We start from the raw sequence: 19,639 nt of genomic DNA on the forward strand, positions 1-19,639 counted from the left end.
CCTATTAAAAATCTACTCTTTGATGTTATAGCTTCTTTTTAGAGCGATGACCTTATCATTTTTATCTTGGCTTTTCTTAACGTTCAGTTTTTACACATGCCCACATTATTGATGAGATCATTATTTTCAACACACTTTTATCAAGACGCGTATAGAGTAATGCTGATGCCCTGTCGGCCAGCTCTTATTCTGTTGAAGAAATAATTATCTACTTTAGAAAATATTATATTATTGCATTTCCTTCTTTTTTAAAAGAATCACAAATGTCAATATTTTGAATATTTCATTGTTAAAAAAGAAGGCTCAGTATTTGTGTGGTTGGAAGTGTAAGGATGTTGAAAGGAAAGGATTTGAGTCTACTTTTATGTTCCATTCTGATACTCATTTCTTTAATATATAAGAAGGGATTCTAAAGACATAGACACCTTAAAAGGATAAATACCTTGCTTTACACATGAATATGAAGGCATAGAGCAACTTAGAATTGATATAATAAAGCTAAATGGTCGTTCCTTGATTGGTCTCACTTTACCTGCCCTCTACCCCACCCCATCACTTTAAAAATAATGCAGAACAGCAGACTATGTTTGAAGTACAGGGAGGAAAACAAAACAAAACATGGGCATTTACATTAAAACACTGACTGAACTCTCAAGAGTTAAAATGTAAGAAGTTTATTCTCCTTTTATCAAGCAATGTCTACAGACAGAGCACCCACATGGTGTAAGCTACCAAAGAAGGATATATGAGATAGACTTAACATTAAATCATTAGGTCACAGACACTTTATGTGGTTCATGATCCCAAAGGAGAAAATTGCTAGAAAGGAAAACAGATAAGTAGAAACATAAGCTGATTTCTGTTGTTTATTAAATCTACCTCCCATAATGATTCCTTAAGCTAAGAAGTAATCTACTGTATCACACAGTTCAGGATGCTATATACACATAAGATATTACACACTATAAAATGTCAGGTTTCTAAGCAGTTTTACACAATTTAAACTTGAGTAAAATTTGTATTTAAAAAAGACCTTACTGGATTACCTTCAGGAAATGGAGGTCATTTCAACAGCTCATTAGCATTTTTAGCAACAATAAAACAAAAATAAGTAAAAAGGTTCTCCAAACATGTAAGCTATTACTTTAAGCCTGGATAATTATCTGCTTATTTTAATAAACCAACTCACTAGTTTTAATCCACTTCTACCAGCCTTTTCTTTGCCTTGAAAAAGAAAAGCAATAATTTTTACTTCTAAGCAGTGTCGCAAATAAGAGGATTAGTCAGGTTTCAAACTACGGGACATAGTGAGAGAGTTGTTTAAGGATTATGTAGGAGTTAAACAATAGTCATTTAGGAAAGTTATAAAGGAATGAAGTCCTGTGATGGTTATATTTAAATAGCAAAGGCAATGGAGAAGTACATCTTTCCTCACCACTGTGGTGCTATCCCCTAATTCCCAATTTCTGTTACTAATTCTCCTAAACCACTAATACTCATCAATTCTCTAGCCAGTTTTTTCTTCCTGTTATTAATTTCCCGATATGTGGTTTACTCTAAGCAGACACAAATAATGCTTCTGTTTTAGAAATGGAAGTTCCTGCTGATGCAACACTGGACTACATGAAAAGAAAAAATCTATTCCACTAATAATAGACATTTGTAAGCAGTTGACATCCCAGACAAACTTGCATTAAAAATATAATACACTCTAGTGATTGAAACCAAAAGGAGTTGAGAATACATTGCAAACATTTCACCATAATTATTTTCCTCTTTTCCTCCCCATTTTCCATAGCATGCTGCAGATTATACAGTGAGTGTCAGAGTTTGTCACCTGTGTACAACCTTAGGCCAACTTATGCCTTCAAACGACATTTCATTGAGGGTTAGACAAATGACTGAAGACTGGGTTTGTTGCAAGAGATATTCAACTTTTCTCTTTTAATGACAAGAAATTTACAGTGATGTAGGCGGTCAGTATGCAGTTTTTAGCCTTCCTTTTCTTCTTGTGACATTCCCTTCAAGGCACAAAAGATTATAAACAGTGGATGGGACAGAATATTTTGAATTAAGAATTTTAAGGTTCCATAACACCTTTTATTTCTGGTGTAAGCATACCAAAAGGACAGAGAAAAAAATAGATAAATCACCCTCAAAATGAAATGATGCTTAAAATCATTTCAAATTCCCTGCAGTTATTTGTAAGTATTTAAATTCCTATTTTATTAGCTTAAAACATAACTATAGATCTGATTCTTGCAATTGATGTATAATAGCTTCTCATTAAATATCGTGTTAAATATTTCTAATCAACCAATATTACTAATTGTGTATTTCTCTGCCAAAAAAAAAATCTATTTTATTTGGGCCACCCAAGTAACTTATGTTTGCCTAGGATACAAACTTGAAAAGTTAAGCAATGTAAGTTGTAAATTGAAACCATGGATTAAGTGCAGTGTACTGGAAAGCTCTTCACTTAATAATTGTTTAATAGGCTCCTAGGCATCTCCAACCCAGACGACTGTATTTCCTTGCTTAACTTCAGTGATCTCACAGTTTAACTTATTGAGTCGTCCATCTAGTATAAAGAGAGAGTCCTTGGAAGGCGTCATCAGATATTGACCAAACAAGCCACTGTCCTGGATTTGCCTGTTCTTCCGGTTCCAAGGCCATTCCTCTGCCTTGAGTGGTTCCTTAAGACTCTTTATCATCTTAACCTTCCCAGAGGCGAGCTCCACAAAGAGCACATCAGTCTGTGTGCTTGAACTACCGTAGATGTTGTACTGATGGGCTTCCGTAAAGGATGGCTGAAAGGCCAGGTCAGATATGTGCAGGTTTGTGTGAATATCAAAAGCCTCTTGTATTTCTCCTCTGATGGTGATGTACTGGACCCTCACAAGACCTTTCACGTCACTGATGCTGACAAGATAGTGTCCATCCGGAGAGACATACGGAGTGCCTGTCACATCACTGTTGAACCCAATGACCGAGTCAGTTACACTGTCCACCAAGAGCTGTGGGGGAACCATGCCAGTGCTGTTGGGTTTACAGCCAATAAAATAATATCCTCCCAAGTGTGTATACGCCAGCGACTGAGGGACACAGTTATAGTCCTTCAAGTTAATGGTCTTGACGTATGACATGGTTTCAAGATCAATTTTTTGTAGTACAGCTTCATCTTTATGAAGAATAAATCCAAACCTGCAAAGATGAAAACCAAAGTTAGACAGGAAGCTCCGGGGTGGTTACCAGAAGAAAATGCACTGTGGGCAGGTGGAAAGGGCCATCACAGCCCAGGCATTAATTGTCAGGCCATGCAGCAACCGGTGGCCCAATCGTGTTAGAATTAACTTTCAATCTTGCTGTCCTCCTCTTTCCTCTAGGTCATCCTTTCATTACAGCCAAACAGTTATAGCTCATGCTGTAGAAAGCAAAATAATTAAAAGTGATATATCTAGTTAATTGGAACAACACATTTTATTTTTACTCTAGAGGGTCAAAAAGTAAACACTATTTTGCACGTCTCTAAACCTACTGATACTGAATCAACTTTGTTAACTGCTAGAAAGCCAGCAAGAATAAAAGCCTTGAATATGTATCGCTTTCACGCACTTCATTTACTTCTTATATTGTTTATGACCTTCAAATAAATCTGACAGTCATCACTATTTAGATAATTATCCCTATTTTTCTTTTTTTTTTTTTAACATCTTTATTGGGGTACAATTGCTTTACAATGGTGTGTTAGTTTCTGCTTTATAACAAAGTGAATCAGTTATACATATACATATGTTCCCATATCTCTTCCCTCTTGCGTCTCCCTCCCTCCCACCCTCCCTATCCCACCCCTCCAGGCTGTCACAAAGCACCGAGCCAATATCCCTGTGCCATGCGGCTGCTTCCCACTAGCTATCTACCTTACTACGTTTGTTAGTGTGTATATGTCCTCATTTTAAGCTGCCTCTCTACCCTAATAGATGGAGATTTTTTTCGGGAGGGGTATAAAACTATTACCCTTCTATTTATTCCACTTTAGGATCATCTTGATTAACTACCTTTACGCTTTTAACATTTATTTTATTATAAATTTCAAATACAAGTTAAAATTTTCATCCTTGCCAAGCAAATACTATTATAATTTTTAATGACATACCTGCATTGTATCGGTTATTTTATATTGAACAATGATGAACTTTGGAGATTTATGGCATTTTTCTATTAAATTCAATCAAAAAAATAAATATATTTTAAAATATGTTTTGGTGACCTCTTTGATTACTTCAGTGCTTTTGGTCCTGAATGCTAGCTGTAAATTATCAAAAGTCCCTGTGACAAGGGTAAATCTATCTGGTGGGTTTTTTTGTTTGTTTGCAGGGTATAAATACATTTTGAAACACTGACCTATAACATCAGTGGCTTCCTAGCAAAAATAAGTAGGTTAAATAAGATAAAATGAGATAGAAACTACTATACACAATTATATCCAAAATGCATATTGGACAACAGAATTGTAAAGGACTTTTATTTTGTTTTTGTTAATAATATTGATTAAAACACCTCCTAATATTTCCAGAAATTCCTTAAAAATAAAGATCAGAAAAGTATTGTTATGTTACATTGACTGTACTCCTAAATGAAAAAAATTAAGATGACTTTACTGTGAGTATTAAAACAAAGCAAAACAAAACAAACTCTATAAAGAGCCATTTTTATTATTGTCACCTGTACAATTCATTTTCAGTATACTAATTCTTAAAGTTTAATTTTTGTAAACAAAGTTACCATTTCCACACATAATACAGAAATATGGTGCATTCAGTGTAATAATCCTTAAAATTTTAAACATAATCACATGGAAAGCTCAAAATATAAATAAACACAGACCTTTAATATCCTAGACAAAATAAGGTGAATGTTTTCAAAGAATCAGTGTTGTATTATGTAAGGCATGAAGTACATAAGCACAAATATTTTACTAAAATAGACATAAGACTGTAACTGCTTCTATGTTATTGCATTACACAGACTTAGGAAACTATATCATAACTTTAGATATATTTGAACATTTGTGAAGAGACTGCTGTCACTGGAGAGAGTACAAATTCTTCTACACAAAAGAAAAGCTACCATGTATATCTACTCCTTTAAAAAGATATCTTAAATATTTACTGAACAACCACTAAACCCAAAGAACTGGGAATATACTGGAGGTGAACATAACTCGCCCTGCTTTCAATGAGTCTAGAAATTTTGAGTGAATTGAAAAACTGTTAGTGATTAATGCTTAATTATAGTATTCTGTAATACTATTACTTAGTACCTATTACTTTATATATATATATATATATATATTTGAAATGGAATAAAGTAATCATTTTGAAAGTAATATTTCTATTGTATTTCAAAATGACATGCACCATTTCTGGTTGACTTAGGGGATCTTTATTTTTTATTGTGTCCCTAATAACTGTGCTTGTGTCCTTTCAGTAAACAAAGCTCATACTATACCTATTCAGGATACAATTTCAGTCCTGATTACAATGGTATGAAGAGACCTTTATATTGTTAACAATCACTTTTAAATGCTCCCATTAAAATATGAATACCTAGTGCAGGTTTTAAATACTACCTGAATGTTAAAGAATAAGCAAACAAACAAAAGCCCTCAAACTGAAAACTGAGTCTCATTACTTTTGTATTATCGGCATCAAAAATATCATAAAATCCTAATTATCACTACCCACTCTCATACTTGTCTTAATAAATAATGAACTTGGGCTACTGGAAAGGGACGTACTTCCATTCATTGACAGTCATTAAGGACATGTAAGTGTGGAGATGTATCATTGTGTCTGATGTCATTAATGGAATTGTTAATTATGATGGAAGATACTGTCTTTTTTTTTGTTATATATGGTATAAGTGCTCAGAGGCAAAAGCAGTAATTTGCACATTTAATAAAAGCCATAAACCAGTCAAGTCTTGGCATTTCAATTCTCCTCTTAACCTGGGGTCTTCTGCTCCCTTTAGACAATGGTGTTTGAACGCTAAAGAGGAAGAAGGAGACAAGCTCTAACCACTCATGAACTAGTTTAACTCCGATACTGAAGAATGAACTCAACTTTCCTGTGATACAGTCCAGCCTCTTTTGGAGGTAAATAAATTTTAAAAAATGGTTCCGTTAAAAATGCAAAAGCCTCATGTGGGGCGATAAAATTACATCCCTTTGGCATCCATACTGTATGCTCCTTTAGGACTAGAGATCTAGCTACGTAAACAGATGCATTGAGAAAGCTTCAATTTTTCACTACTGATTTATTGGTAGGAAGTGGTGTCTCTAATTCAAAATTTCCCCCAGTACAGATTGATGTTCTGAAGTCTCCCACTGTTCATTAGTCTGTGATTAATATTTACTATGCTAGGCTCTCAACTTTCATGCCTGCTTAGTATAATAAAATCCTGCATAGTACTAGGCCTAACATAGTTTGTCTAATATCTGTCAGAATGTGTGTAGGAAGTTGCAGACTATGAGAAATGAGAGAGTTAAAACTTATTCTTGAAATGACTTCGTGTAGTTGGGAAATAAAGTAACTAGGAAATTGTAACCTCTCCGCACGGCACTGTGTGGATCTGTTGCCAGATTTGGTGAGGCGAGTGAGAGCCTTCTTTCCTTTACCAAATTATTTTCTTTTTCTGAGTGTTTAATCAATCTAGTTCATTATAAATTTTATAAAAAGATTCAACTTTAATTACTATTTTTATGCTTTAAGTGAGGTCATGAGGTGATTCACATTCAGAGAACTTGTTTGGATGAAGTAAGTGTTTTCAATCTGAGCTGATTTAGTTTCATGACCCAGTTTTTCAATATAATAGACATGTGACCTCATATAAAGTCCTTGACTCATATAAGGTCCTTGACTTCCATGAGTTTCAGTTTCCTCATCGGCATGAAGAGGATAAAAGTACCTTGTTTTGAGAATGAGAATAAATGCGTGTTTATTACCAGTAAAACAGTATATTCTCAACAAGCAGAACATGTCCATGCTTTATACGTTAAGTAGCATCATTTTCCCATTATGTATCAAATATAATATCTCCTATGGGACAACAGACTATTATAATCCATGGATGGAAAAACAAAAACAAATGATTAATATTTTTGTATAGCCAGTATTCCCACAATGTTAAAAATAAGCACATGGTATTACCCAAATGTGATGAGATTTATGCATTTGTGAATTCAACAGCGGTCACTTTTTTAAAAAAAATTAATTAATTAATTATTGGCTGTGTTGGGTCTTCGTTTCTGTGCGAGGGCTTTCTCTAGTTGTGGCAAGCGGGGCCACTCTTCATTGCAGTGCGCAGGCCTCTCACTATCGCGGACTCTTTTGTTGCGGAGCACAGGCTCCAGACACGCAGGCTCAGTAGTTGTGGCTCACGGGCCTAGTTGCTCCGCGGCATGTGGGATCTTCCCAGACCAGGGCTCGAACCCATGTTCCCTGCATTGGCAGGCAGATTCTCAACCACTGTGCCACCAGGGAAGCCCAACAGCAGTCACTTTGATAATAGAAATTCACCTTTTTATTCTTGCTTTTGCTTGTGTCAACAGGATCTGTGTCCAGTGCGCACCTTGCCCAATCACCAAATTGCTCATGTTAGGAACATGGGCAGCCGAGCTCACTCCATCATCTCTTAGAGATGCTGTTTCAGTTCCTAGGGAGGGTGTGGAGCAGGTGGCCATGGAGTACTGGGTGACTTTGAACTCTGCACAAATGATGGGATTTGGAATCGATACCTGTCTTACTCAAGGACTTTCACTAAAAGTAACAGAAAATTTTGTGGCTGACTTTAGGACCTGGATCTCTAAGGACATGGAGAGGTGCAGTCAGAGTGTGTCATGGCAATTCAGGAGCGTTGCAAGGGAAGTGATTTGGCAGAGAGGGGGAAAAGAACAGATACTTAGAGAGAAACATGACTGAAACATCATGAAGCCTAATAAAGATTAACTGTGCCATGACCTCCACGTCCCACAAGACCAGGCTACAGTTCTTGCATTTGAGTAATGAATGACTTCCCCATATCTTTCACTAGACAGCCCCCAAATAGAATCTCACAAAGCAGCTTTTAAGTCACTCACCCCACAGAATCTGTGATGATATTCTGCTCCTGTCCTGCTTTCAAATCCATGACCTGAGATACTACTGAAGGAATCTCATAATTGTAATTAATGACCTGTATTAATCTGCCATGGTCAGTGCCAAGAGTAGTGATACCCCAAAGCTTAGAGTGAAAGGTGCTCCAAAGATTTGCAGAAAAACAATGATTTTATCTCCTGAATCATAATACAGGGCTGCCTCTCCCCAGAGTCCTCACAGATCCCCACCTGGACAGTTCTCATTAAAGCTGACTTCTAATACTTAACCACTAAGGACCAAGCTTACAAGCTAGGAAGTGTTTCTTTGTTTTTTTTTTTTTCTTTAATTTTTATTGGAGTATAGTTGATTTACATTGTTGTGTTAGTTTCAGGTGCACAGCAAACTGAATCAGTTATACTTATACATATATCCGTTCCTTTTTTTTTGATTCTTTTCCCATATAGGCCATTACAGAGTACTGAGTAGAGTCCCCTGTGCTATACAGTGGGTCCTTATTAGTTTTTTATTTTTTATATAGTAGTGTGTATATATTAATCCCAATCTCCCAGTTTATCCCTCCCCCGCTTTCCTCCCTGACCATAAGTTTATTTTTTTACATCTGTGCCTTTATTTCTGTTTTGTAAATAAGTTCATTTGTACCCTTTTTTTTTAGATTCCACATATAAGCGATATCATATGATATTTGTCTTTCTCTGTCTGACTTAACTTCACTCAGTATGACAATCTCTAGGTCCATCCATGTTTCTGCAAATGGTATTATTTTGTTCTTTTTTATGGCTGAGTAATATTCCATTGTATAAATGTACCACATCTTCTTTATCCATTCCTCTGTTGATGGACATTTATGTTGCCTCCATGTCCTGGCTATTGTAAATAGTGCTGCAGTGAACACTGGGGTGCATGTGTCTTTTTGAATTATGGTTTCTCCCTGGGAAATGTTTCTGAAGCTCCCTCTCCATTCCTGTATGATCTCTTTCCTCAAACTCTGTCATCTGCACCTCCCCAGATTTTAAAACTAGTCTTTCCATGTATATCAATGGATGCAAATGGAAAGCAGTAAGTGGAGATTGGGTGTATTTGAGTATTGGTTTTGCCAGACACTATGCCTTATTAGTTTAAAAAAAAAAAAAACAAAAAACCAAAACTTGCTGCAATCCACATCTAAATAAAAGAATTTCCCCAAACTTTTCTGATGTCTCAATTGTAGAAAGCATATTCTTTGAAATAAAATCTCAGAACAAGAAAATTGGAACAGCCATAGGAATTTGTTGCATTGAGATTTTACTTGTGAAAATCTAAATCCAAAACATAGGATCAAGTAAATGATCAGTACTTCATAAAAAGTGACAAGCAGGATTATTAATACTTTGTTTTCCTAACTGGATGATAAGTACCCTGTTTTTCCAACTGGAAGGTAAGAAATGCTTAACAGATAAGAAAGTAAAATGATAATCTCCTCTCCTTGCAATTAATATATAGACCCTCACACATAATGTGCTGTTGAAATATCCCCCAGTGTGTTAACAGCCAGCACAGAGTTTTCATCGACACAAACCATAAAGCTGACATGAGTCATCATTCACTAGTTTATGGATTCCTTTATATTTAGTTGTTTCCTATTATCCCAGACTGACCCCTGTAATAAAAGACTGAATGCTGTTCCTACTCAAGTACCAGAGGATTTAGTTTTTATCTGAATTTCACATAAACAGCTCAGTAAAATACACCTGTTCCTAAAGAGTGGTCACATTCACATTCGAAAGAGGTGAAACACAGAAGAAGTGGAATTGACACATTTAGTAAAGATTTATAACGAGAGCAAGGACGGTTTCTGAATTGGCCTAATGCTTAGATGTGTTTGAGAAATGATAATACTTTGAAGTTTTCTGTTTTCAACACACAGGTTGAAAAGCTGAAATGAACACCAGGATGCCCTCCTTCCTGACTTTTATAAGTATGTTGTGCAAATTCTGTATTAAAGATTTTAGCTACATTACTTCTTCCCTACTTTCATTTTTAATTTTTTTTCTTAAAAAATGAAGTAGAATGTATTACTGATCCCTAAATCCCCTATTGTCTTCCTTCTCTGGTATCTTATTTTTCTGTTGTGTAGGGAGCTTGATTCTTCTAGGAAAAACTGAGACATAAATACATAACTTAATTTTATTATATTCAGGATGTCTAATCGCTTGACAGAATTAATATAGTGTCTAAAGTTCTATCACTTCTAGTGAGTAACCAGGGCATACAGAAAAAAAACAGATTTATTAAGAATTCTGTGCACACCACATGGACTACAGACCGTACTTCAAATACCAAAGCCCTCCACTTTTTTCTGAAGAGCTTAACAGCTTAAGGAAAAACATGACAACTATGCATTAAGATGGCATTTTAAAAGATTGGTGGCTCTCCCTAACTTTTTTTTGGAAAACAACCTGAAAATAGCAGCTTCCCTGACCTTACCTGTTCCTCTGAAGAGGATGTGTTTCACGTAAGAGTTGGTAAACGGATCAGAGGTGACATAACAGAAGTGGAGTTAGTAATTAGAAGAGTGAGAGATAATTTGTGAGCACAGAGGTGGGAAGAGAAAAGGGAGATAAAACAAAGACATGAACAAATTAGAATCTTATTAAACAATCAAAAAATATTACCCAAGTGTCCACTGTGTACTGTAAGAGAGAAAAGGAAGTGAAAAACCGGTTCCCTGAGGAACCAGGTTAGGCATGATTTGGGTTCTAGAGGCTACGTGATCACATTCAGTAATAATTCACAGCCTACTGTGTGCAGTACACTTCATAAAACCTTAGGAAGGAAATGGAGAGTAAATAAATGGTTCCTATCCTTAAGGTAATTATGTCAAGTAGTGGGTGCTTATAATTATGTCCCTTGACTTGCAAAGAGTATTTGGGGAAACTCTGCAAAGAAAAGATGGGTTACAACTACTAATTTGCTACAGCTACTAACTTTTGTTATGCTAGGCTTTCAGTGGAAGAGAGAGCTCATTTCAGTCTGCATCCCAGAAGGAAAAGTGCAAATTCTAATTAGAATAAATCAAAGAGACTGTTTACAAAGCAATGTAAATTGACTGCAAGTGATAGTGCAGTAATGTGTGGAGCACAACAGTAAGGCTGTTGTCACTGCTGTGTCCTGGAAGGAAGGAGTTAGGTGGAGAGGGGTATGTCGTGTGAGGATCTGGGACTTCCCATTTTAAGAAACATCTGGTTTCCTAGAAATCAGTAGACAAGGTGCTGGGGGGTGCGTAGTGGGGATAATACGCTCTGGTCCCACCTTCTGCATGCAACCTCCAGCCAGGTTTCTCATTGGCCAGACCCCTGGGACAGAGCAAGGTGGAGGAGGGTAAAGGTTTTGCCAAAGAGCAGCACAGGTTTCCTCGGCTGAGGAATCCGAGAGTCTCAAGTCTAGTGAATGCATGGAGCTGCCTGCAGTGAGAATTGTAACATACACAGTTTTTCTAATTGAGATCATTTGACAATTGATAAGGAAAAAATGCGTAACTGTGCAAGTTGGGCGAAGGAAAGATTCTTGCTTTTTCTTCCTGAAACGATTTCTTCTTTGTATAACATTTTCTTCTGGTAAAGTTGTAGAAAATGTCTCTAACCTCCAGTTACTAGTAAAATATTTTTACTAACTCCTGTGTACTGAATGTGTGTGCCTCATATCCTTCACCTCCCTCCAAATTCACATGCTGAAGCCCTAATTCCCCATGTGATGGTATTTGGAGGAGACTTTGGGAAGAATTAGGTCATGAGGGAGGAGCCTCCATGAATGAGATTAGTCGCCTTATAAGAAGAGACATGAGACAGACGATCTGTCTCGCTGTCTCTGCCATGTGAGCACACAAGAAGACGGCAGTCTGCAAACCAAGAAGAGGGTCCTTACCAGAACCTCGCTATGCTGACACCCTGGTCTCTGACTTCCCGGCGTCTAGAACTGTGACAAATACATTTCTGTTGTTTAAGCCACCCAGGCTCTGGTATTTTGTTAAGACAGCATGAACTGACTAAGACAGACCTTGGTACCACAAGTAGGGATGCTGCTGTAAAAGTGTGGAAGCAACTTTGGAGCTGAGCGATGGGTAGAGGCTGGGATAGTTTTGATGTACATGTGAGAAACAGCCAATATTGGCATGGAGGGAATGCTAAAGGCAAGCCTCATGAAGCCCCAGAAATAAAAAAGGAGAGAAAGTCTCTGTCTTCTTAAAGAATACACCAAAAATCATGAGCAGAATGTGGAGATATGAATGGTAGAAGCCATTCTGATGAAGTCTCAGGTGGTACTGAGGAAGTATTATTGGAAACCAGAGGAAAGGTGACTTCTGTTATATGCAAAGAACTCGGTTAAGTTCTGTTAGTGTTCTAGTGTCTTATGGAAGACAGAACGTGGGAATGATGAAGTTTTAGATGTTCAGCTGAGGAGATTCGTAAGCAAAGTTCTAAAGGAGTGGCTTGGTTCCTCATCACTGTTTATAGTAAAAATATGAGAAGAGAGATGAATTGAAGAAGGAATCATTAAGCTAAAGGAGCCAGAACATAAAGATGTGGAGAGTTTTTTGTGTCCATAATACAAAAAATGAGAATGCATGTTCAGAAGAGAACATTAAGTGTGTGGAAGACTGACCATTTGATAAGGAGATTAGCATGGGTGGGACCACAGAACGAATCAGTCACCAGGAAGAACACGGCCAGTCTGAACTAAAGGAGATGGAGATGGGATGGAGTGAAGGGAGATTGTCTGACTTCTCGAATTTTAAAGGATGAGACCATACAGCTATTCAGCTGTGGACATGCATTATTCTTCAAGGCAAAGGGTGAATGGCTCCAGAGGTGATTCAAGGATTATCAGGGCCACATCCTAGGACTGAAAAGATGTGACACATCACCCAGAGCTTCAGGAACAGGACCACCCAGAGCTCTGCAGAGCTGCAGGGGGCAGAACTGCCACTCCAGTGGGTCTGGAAGCCACAGCATCTAGCCAAAGGGTATATTCTTGAGACTCCAGAATCTCATGGAGTTTGCCATGCTGCATTTTAGAGTTGCTTGGGACTCATCATCACCACTCCCTTCTCTCTTTGTACTCCCTTTTGGAATGAAGTGTCTATTCTGTGCCTGTCCCACCACTGTATTTTGGAAGCACATAACTTGTTTGATTTCACAGGTTCACAACAAGAGGGGAATTTTGCATCAGTATGAACCATACCCTGAGTCTCCACCAAATCTAATTTAGGTGATATTTAGATGAGACTCTGGACTTTAAACTTGAAATGCTAGAATGAGTTCAGACTTTTGGGGCTATTGGTATGAATGAGTGCATTTTGCACTTGAGGAGGACATTAATTTTGAGGAGGTAGGAGTGGAATGCTATGACTGAAATGTGCCCTCCCCCCCCATTCATATGTCGAAGCCCTAATCCCCAATGCGATGCTAGTTGGAAGTCAAGCCTTTAGGAGGAAATTAGGTCATGGATAGAGCCCTTGTGAATGAGATTAGTGCCCTTATAAGAGGAGACACTTCTTAGAAAGGTGATCTCTCTCCCTGCCATGGGAGGACACAGCAAGAAGATGACAGTCTGCAAACCAGGAAGAGGGTCCTCACTATGACCGTCAGGACTTCCCAGCCTCTAGAAGAGTAAGAAATAAATTTTTGTCATTTAAGCCACTCGGTCCATAGTGTTTTGTTAAATTAATGGAACTGAGATAGAAATATGCAGTAAAAGTTACAAACATGATTAATACTAGTAGCTGTATTATTATTTTCCCATTATGTTTACATTTTCTTCAGACAAGACTAAAGCTGCGTGAATAATTACTGCTTGACAGGTTAAGGGATTATAATATATGTTCTGAAATTTATTTGGACTTAGTATTAAAAAAAATTATCCTGTGTGTGTGTTCTTGGGTATGTAAGAGTAAGGGAAAGAGGGAAAGGCAAGAGTTTTGTTTTGTTTTTGCATTTTTATTTATATAAATGATGATGATATGGCATATATCTCATGTTGTGTCTTAGTTTTCCTCTTTCAACACTACATTTGAAAGATACGTCCCCATAGCTGTCTGTAGTATATTTACTGCTTTAGAGTCATTCCCAGGAAGCTGAAGTATGAGCCACAATATTTTACTTACTCCATATACTCAATGTGGCTTCATTCAACTGCTGGGTTCGTTGGTGGCTGAGCTCAGCAAGGAAAACTGGGACGGGTTGGCCTCCCTCTTTCAGTGTGGTTTTCTATCCTCGAGGATGCTACACAAGACTTCCTCGCAAGGTGACTGTGGCGTTCTAAGAAGGGAAGCTCTAAATAGTCAACTCTCTGCTTGCCTCATGTTTGCTTAGGTCCCACTGACATTAAGAAATGATATAGCCAAGCCTAGGGTCAACGTTTGAGGGGATTACCCAAAACCATTGATACTGGGAGACTATTCACTGGAGACCATTATTATAACAATATACTATATACAGTAATGGTTCAAATGTTGTTGTTTTTCTTGACATAGCTATCTATTAGTACACAATTTATTGAATAGGCCATCACTTCCTACTGATTTGGAATGCCGCTTGTTGGCTGACATGCATTTAGTCTATACCTGAATGTTCTATTTACTTCATGAGCGTTCTCTTCACATATAAGTTTTACACTATTTTATTTATTGAGCCTATAAATACATATAAATATCCAAGAAAATGAATCTTTCACAATTTTTTCTCAAAATTTATTGGCTACATTTTTTATGTGTGGTGTTCCATAAACTTTGCCGTCAGTTTATCAAGTTAAAACATGACTAGCATTTTTATCTTACATTTTAGAATTTATCTAATTTAAAAATGTTAATATTTTCAGGGGATGTATTAAATTTATACATTAACTAATTGAATTTTAACATATTTAAAAGGAATACTGTATGTGTTTCTATTTATTTGATTCATTTTTAATTGCTATATCATGAAAAAGTCGTCTCGAACGTATACATAGATATTTTACCTTTTTAGTTGTTAATGTTAATCAATTCTTTTTTCCATTACATCTCCTGATTTTTTTTTACTATATATAGAATTACTAATTTCTTTTTCTTTCTTTTTTTTTTTTTTGCGGTATGCGGGCCTCTCACTGCTGTGGCCTCTCCCGTTGCGCAGCACAGGCTCCGGATGCGCAGGCTCAGCGGCCATGGCTCACGGGCCCAGCCGCTCCGCGGCATGTGGGATCTTCCCGGACCGGGGCACGAGCCCGTGTCCCCTGCATCGGCAGGCGGACTCTCAACCACTGCGCCACCAGGGAAGCCCTGATCAAAACTTTTAATGGCTTCTATCGCACTTAGAATAAAATGTAATTGACTCTTCTTCCCTAAACCTGTCTCCTCTCTCTAGAGTTGCAGTGGCCTGCGGACTGTACCTCAAACATGCCAGAAGGATTTCTGATCAATAACTGAGCTCACAGTTGCCTCTACCTAAAATACTTGGCTTGATTGTTCTCTCATTTTTTTTCAATTAATATCTTTTCACAAATACCTCTTAAAATTCTCATTGTCAATAACTGTACATTCTACTCTTTTCCTCCATCTTTTATGCATTCTAGTGGGCCAGCGTAAGTTACTGGGATTCTGACCATCCCTGGGTACTTGTAGATACTAACCTCTAGTCCTTGAAATTAGAAACCTGGTCCTGAATTCTGTGATCTCATCCAAGAACTGCTTGGTGAGGTTCTGCTCAGTTCCAGCAGGCTGTCCTTTGGTTGGCATTATATAATTCCCATTTTTCATTCTCTATTAATGCCTATAAATTCCTTGTTTGAAGGACTATTGAGAACACTTTAAATGTTGTATATAAGGTACCCAGTAGACTGCCTGGCAGAATACTAAAGACTATCTACTATTACTGTTATTGCTGTTTAATTAATGATGTTCATGAGATTTCTGAACAGGAAAACGAGATTTTCCTCTGTGTTAATAAGGATCTTCTTAAGAGTCCAGAACCAATTTTCTTATTTATATTGCCAGAATATTCAGGAAACGAGCTAGATTTGGAATTATTCTGAAGAAAGTAAAGCTAGGAATCCAAGGAGGCTAAGCAAACGTGTGGAGGTACCAGCATAGCTCAGGGAATCTGAGCTTCTACACTGGGCCTTAGGGCAGCCTGTACTGCCTGCTCTCAATTTCCTCTAGCTGACCGTATTAAAAAAAAAAAAAAAGCAGGCAATCTGAGTATAGCATTCCCTGCAGGAGGCCTAGATGCTATTCTCTAAAGTGCCCTAAGGAGTTTATTTAATTTTTTGAAAATACGTCACACTATAATGCAACCTGTTTCTTTCTTAGAGAACAGAGTATGAGCTTTCACATGCACAGCTTTTTAGCCATGGTGCTGCCTTGGAAAGGACCTGTGGACTGAAAGCACATTACGGTGTATTACAATCCAATCGCAGCTTCACTTATCTACTTGGTAAGACGTTTGTATTGCACTTATTACCTAGTACCTGTTAAATCTGTTTATGAAGACCACAAGAAAGAAATAATTTTTATGCTCCTTTTAGTTTAATATAAACTCAGAAACAATTTTGCTTGAACAGTTGACCTGTGAATTAATAATGAGGGACTATAATTTATTTTCACTACAGCATGTCGAGTACTTCCTTTGCGTTTAAAAATTGATGAGGCTCAAAACTCCATTTCTTTACAGGAAACAGATTTCAAAGGCCTATGGGGCAAATCACCACTTTCCTCACACGGAAATTTCCTTCCAAGACCATGTCTTGGCTAGTAAAAGATAAATAAGTGAAAACAGTTTAGCTTTGAGTTCAGTATGACATAAAGTATTATATTCTTTATTAAGGACTTCCGGAAAATATTCTGTGAAAAACCATGTGAAGAATAATTTCTAGTCAAATAGATCATGCTTTATCTCAGAAATGCTGTCTACCTAAAGAAACAGTTAACTGAGTCTTTTCATCATGTGAATAATCTTCCCAGTTGCTTTCATTGGCTCGATGTTTTTGGATTTTTGTATCTACTGTTGTTGAAGTGGAATCATTCTCTCTTCTATGTTTTTTATTCAGCGTTATCTTGAATTTGCCAAGACTAAGACATTGGTGAAATGAGCATTTCATCATTGGGATCACTGACCAGACACATGATGAAAATACACTCTTCTCCAGATATGATGCCTCAGTCCTGCTCATAGACAGCTGGTTCACTTATGGCAGCTGAACCAAAGTCAACTGAAGGTAAACTAAGGCAGCAAACAGGGCTTCACCTTCTCTAGTATTTTATATTGTTTATCATCAGATGGAAGTAGGAGAGGGAACAAAGATTTTGCTAAGGTTCGAAGACTGCCCAGATTATCCATGTAGTAAGAGTAATCCTTAAAGTAGTTTTAACATAATTATTTCGTCATTGGAAATAGATTGTTCATTTATTCAAACTATTTACTTACTCTTTACTGGGGACATAGGACATGACAGTGAATGATATAAAGTCCTGAAGGGAAACAGTCCACCCTTCTTAAGGTTTTATTTTTGAGAAAAAGGGAGAATATTTCCTGAATAGTGTCTGTAGAAGACCTGCATTTTCCTTTATATAAAGAAAAGCTTATACCTCTTTTTTCCACCTTCTCTAAATTAAAAAAAAATTGCTTTTATTTTGTTCTATCTCTTTATATATTTATTTTCCTATACAAAGGGAATCTTGCTGCTTTCCCTTTTTTTCTTTTCTAGGACTCAGTAGGCAGTTAAGATTTTGTAAATATCCAGTCTCTAAATGCACAGATTGGAAGTTAGGTCAGAAAGTGGCAAAACGCTACTTTGGATTTTTGCAGATAACAATTCACAAACGAACTGCAATTTTGAGAAGTTTAAAAATACGAAAAGGTTATATGATGCTGCAAGAGTTTTAAAAGGCAGACACTGATATTAGAGAGAAACTATACCTTGGAAAGAAAATATTTTTATACCATAAAATGTTGCTATCTTGATTAATGTTCAAGTTTTCCATATTTAGATATTAACTATGCCAGGGTATGAAAAATACTAAATCCAGTGATCATGGGGTGTATCAGCTTCTGCCTGAATGTCACCCAAACAGGCTGAGTTTATGGTTTATTTGTAGTTAAGTCTCTACTTGGTAATGTGGCCAACTGAGATGTTACAGATATCATAAGCATTTGGATGATTATGTACTGCACTTTAACAGCTATTCGTTGCTGAGGAAGTTCTTATTTCAAAGAATGTTTGCCTCCTTTGAGAGAATGATTAACATCTTGTAGTCCTTCTATAGGACCACAGGGCACACAAGTTGTTAAAGAGAAGAAAAGCCCAGAGCATGATGCTCTGGCCCCAGTCAGTCCTAAGACCTGAGAGTTTGCCTTGAAGCTGAAGGGACTTTGGAGACGATCTGGATAAGTCCCTTCATTTCACAGATGAAGATCTTGAACTCCAGTGAGATTAAAGGATGTACCTGAAGTCACACAGTTCACTTACTGAAGAGCTTGGACTGGATCCTATGTTCTTAAGTCCTATTCTGTTCCTCTCTCTGGAAAGAGATTGTCACGAGTAGAGCTTAAAACTACTGTAGGAAATATTTTTTTTAACACCTCGGCTGCACTTTATTTACCTATTTACATTTTTTTGAAGTATACTTGGATCTACAATGTTGTGTTAGTTTCCGGTGTACAGCAAAGTGATTCAGCCATACACATATATATCTATTCGTTTTCAGATTCTTTTCCTTTATAGGTTATTACTAAATATTGAGCAGAGAGTTCCCTGTGCTATACAGTAGGTCCTTGCTTATCTATTTTATATATAGTAGTGTGTATATGTTAATCCCACCCTCCTAATTTATCCCTCCACACCCTCCCTTCCCCTTTGGTAGCTATAAGTTTGTTTTCTATGTTTATTTCTATTTTGAAATAGAAATTTCTATTTCAAACAGTCTATTCTATTTCTAACAGTCTATTTCTGTTTTGAAAAGATGCTCAACATTGCTAATTATAAGAGAAATGCAAATTAAAATTACAATGAGCTATCACCTCACACTGGTCAGAATGGCCATCATCAAAAAATCTACAAATAATAAATGCTGGACAGGCTGTGGAGGAAAGGAAACCTTCCTACACTATTGGTGAGAATGTAAATTGGCATAGCCACTATGGAGAACAGTATGGAGGTTCCTTAAAACACTAAAAATAGAGCTACCATATGATCCAGCAATCCCACTCATAGGCATGTATCTGAAGAAAACCATAATTTAAAAAAAAATTAAATTGGTACATAGAGAAAAAAAAAAGGTTAACTGTTTTGGAGTATTTAAAGATTACAAACCATTAAAAATTGCCAGGAAAAAATACTTAAAGAAAAAATGTACCATCTTCTAGCTAGAATCTCAGTCTATATTTGCTTAATGTCATTTGTGTTGTGTAACGTATAAACATTTATGTATCTTCATATTCTTCACTATATGCAGAGATTCAACTTACTAAAAT

The 19,639-nt window shown here is 36.9% G+C and overlaps 1 protein-coding gene across 4 annotated transcripts in view; it reads right to left on the reverse strand.

Moving 5' to 3' along the window:
- Positions 1–658: 658 nt before the first annotated feature.
- FSTL5 (follistatin like 5) overlaps positions 659–19,639 on the reverse strand; it is a 680,376-nt gene continuing 661,395 nt past the window's right edge. For all 4 annotated transcript variants that reach the window (XM_004266153.3, XM_004266154.3, XM_012531687.3 and 1 more), the window contains one exon: positions 659–3,204. In XM_004266153.3, coding sequence (XP_004266201.1) covers positions 2,502–3,204 — 703 coding nt within the window. In that variant the 3' untranslated portion in view covers positions 659–2,501. The remainder of the gene's footprint in view (positions 3,205–19,639) is intronic.

Source organism: Orcinus orca, chromosome 4 (genome assembly GCF_937001465.1).
Source record: "Orcinus orca chromosome 4, mOrcOrc1.1, whole genome shotgun sequence".
Lineage (NCBI taxonomy): Eukaryota > Metazoa > Chordata > Mammalia > Artiodactyla > Delphinidae > Orcinus > Orcinus orca.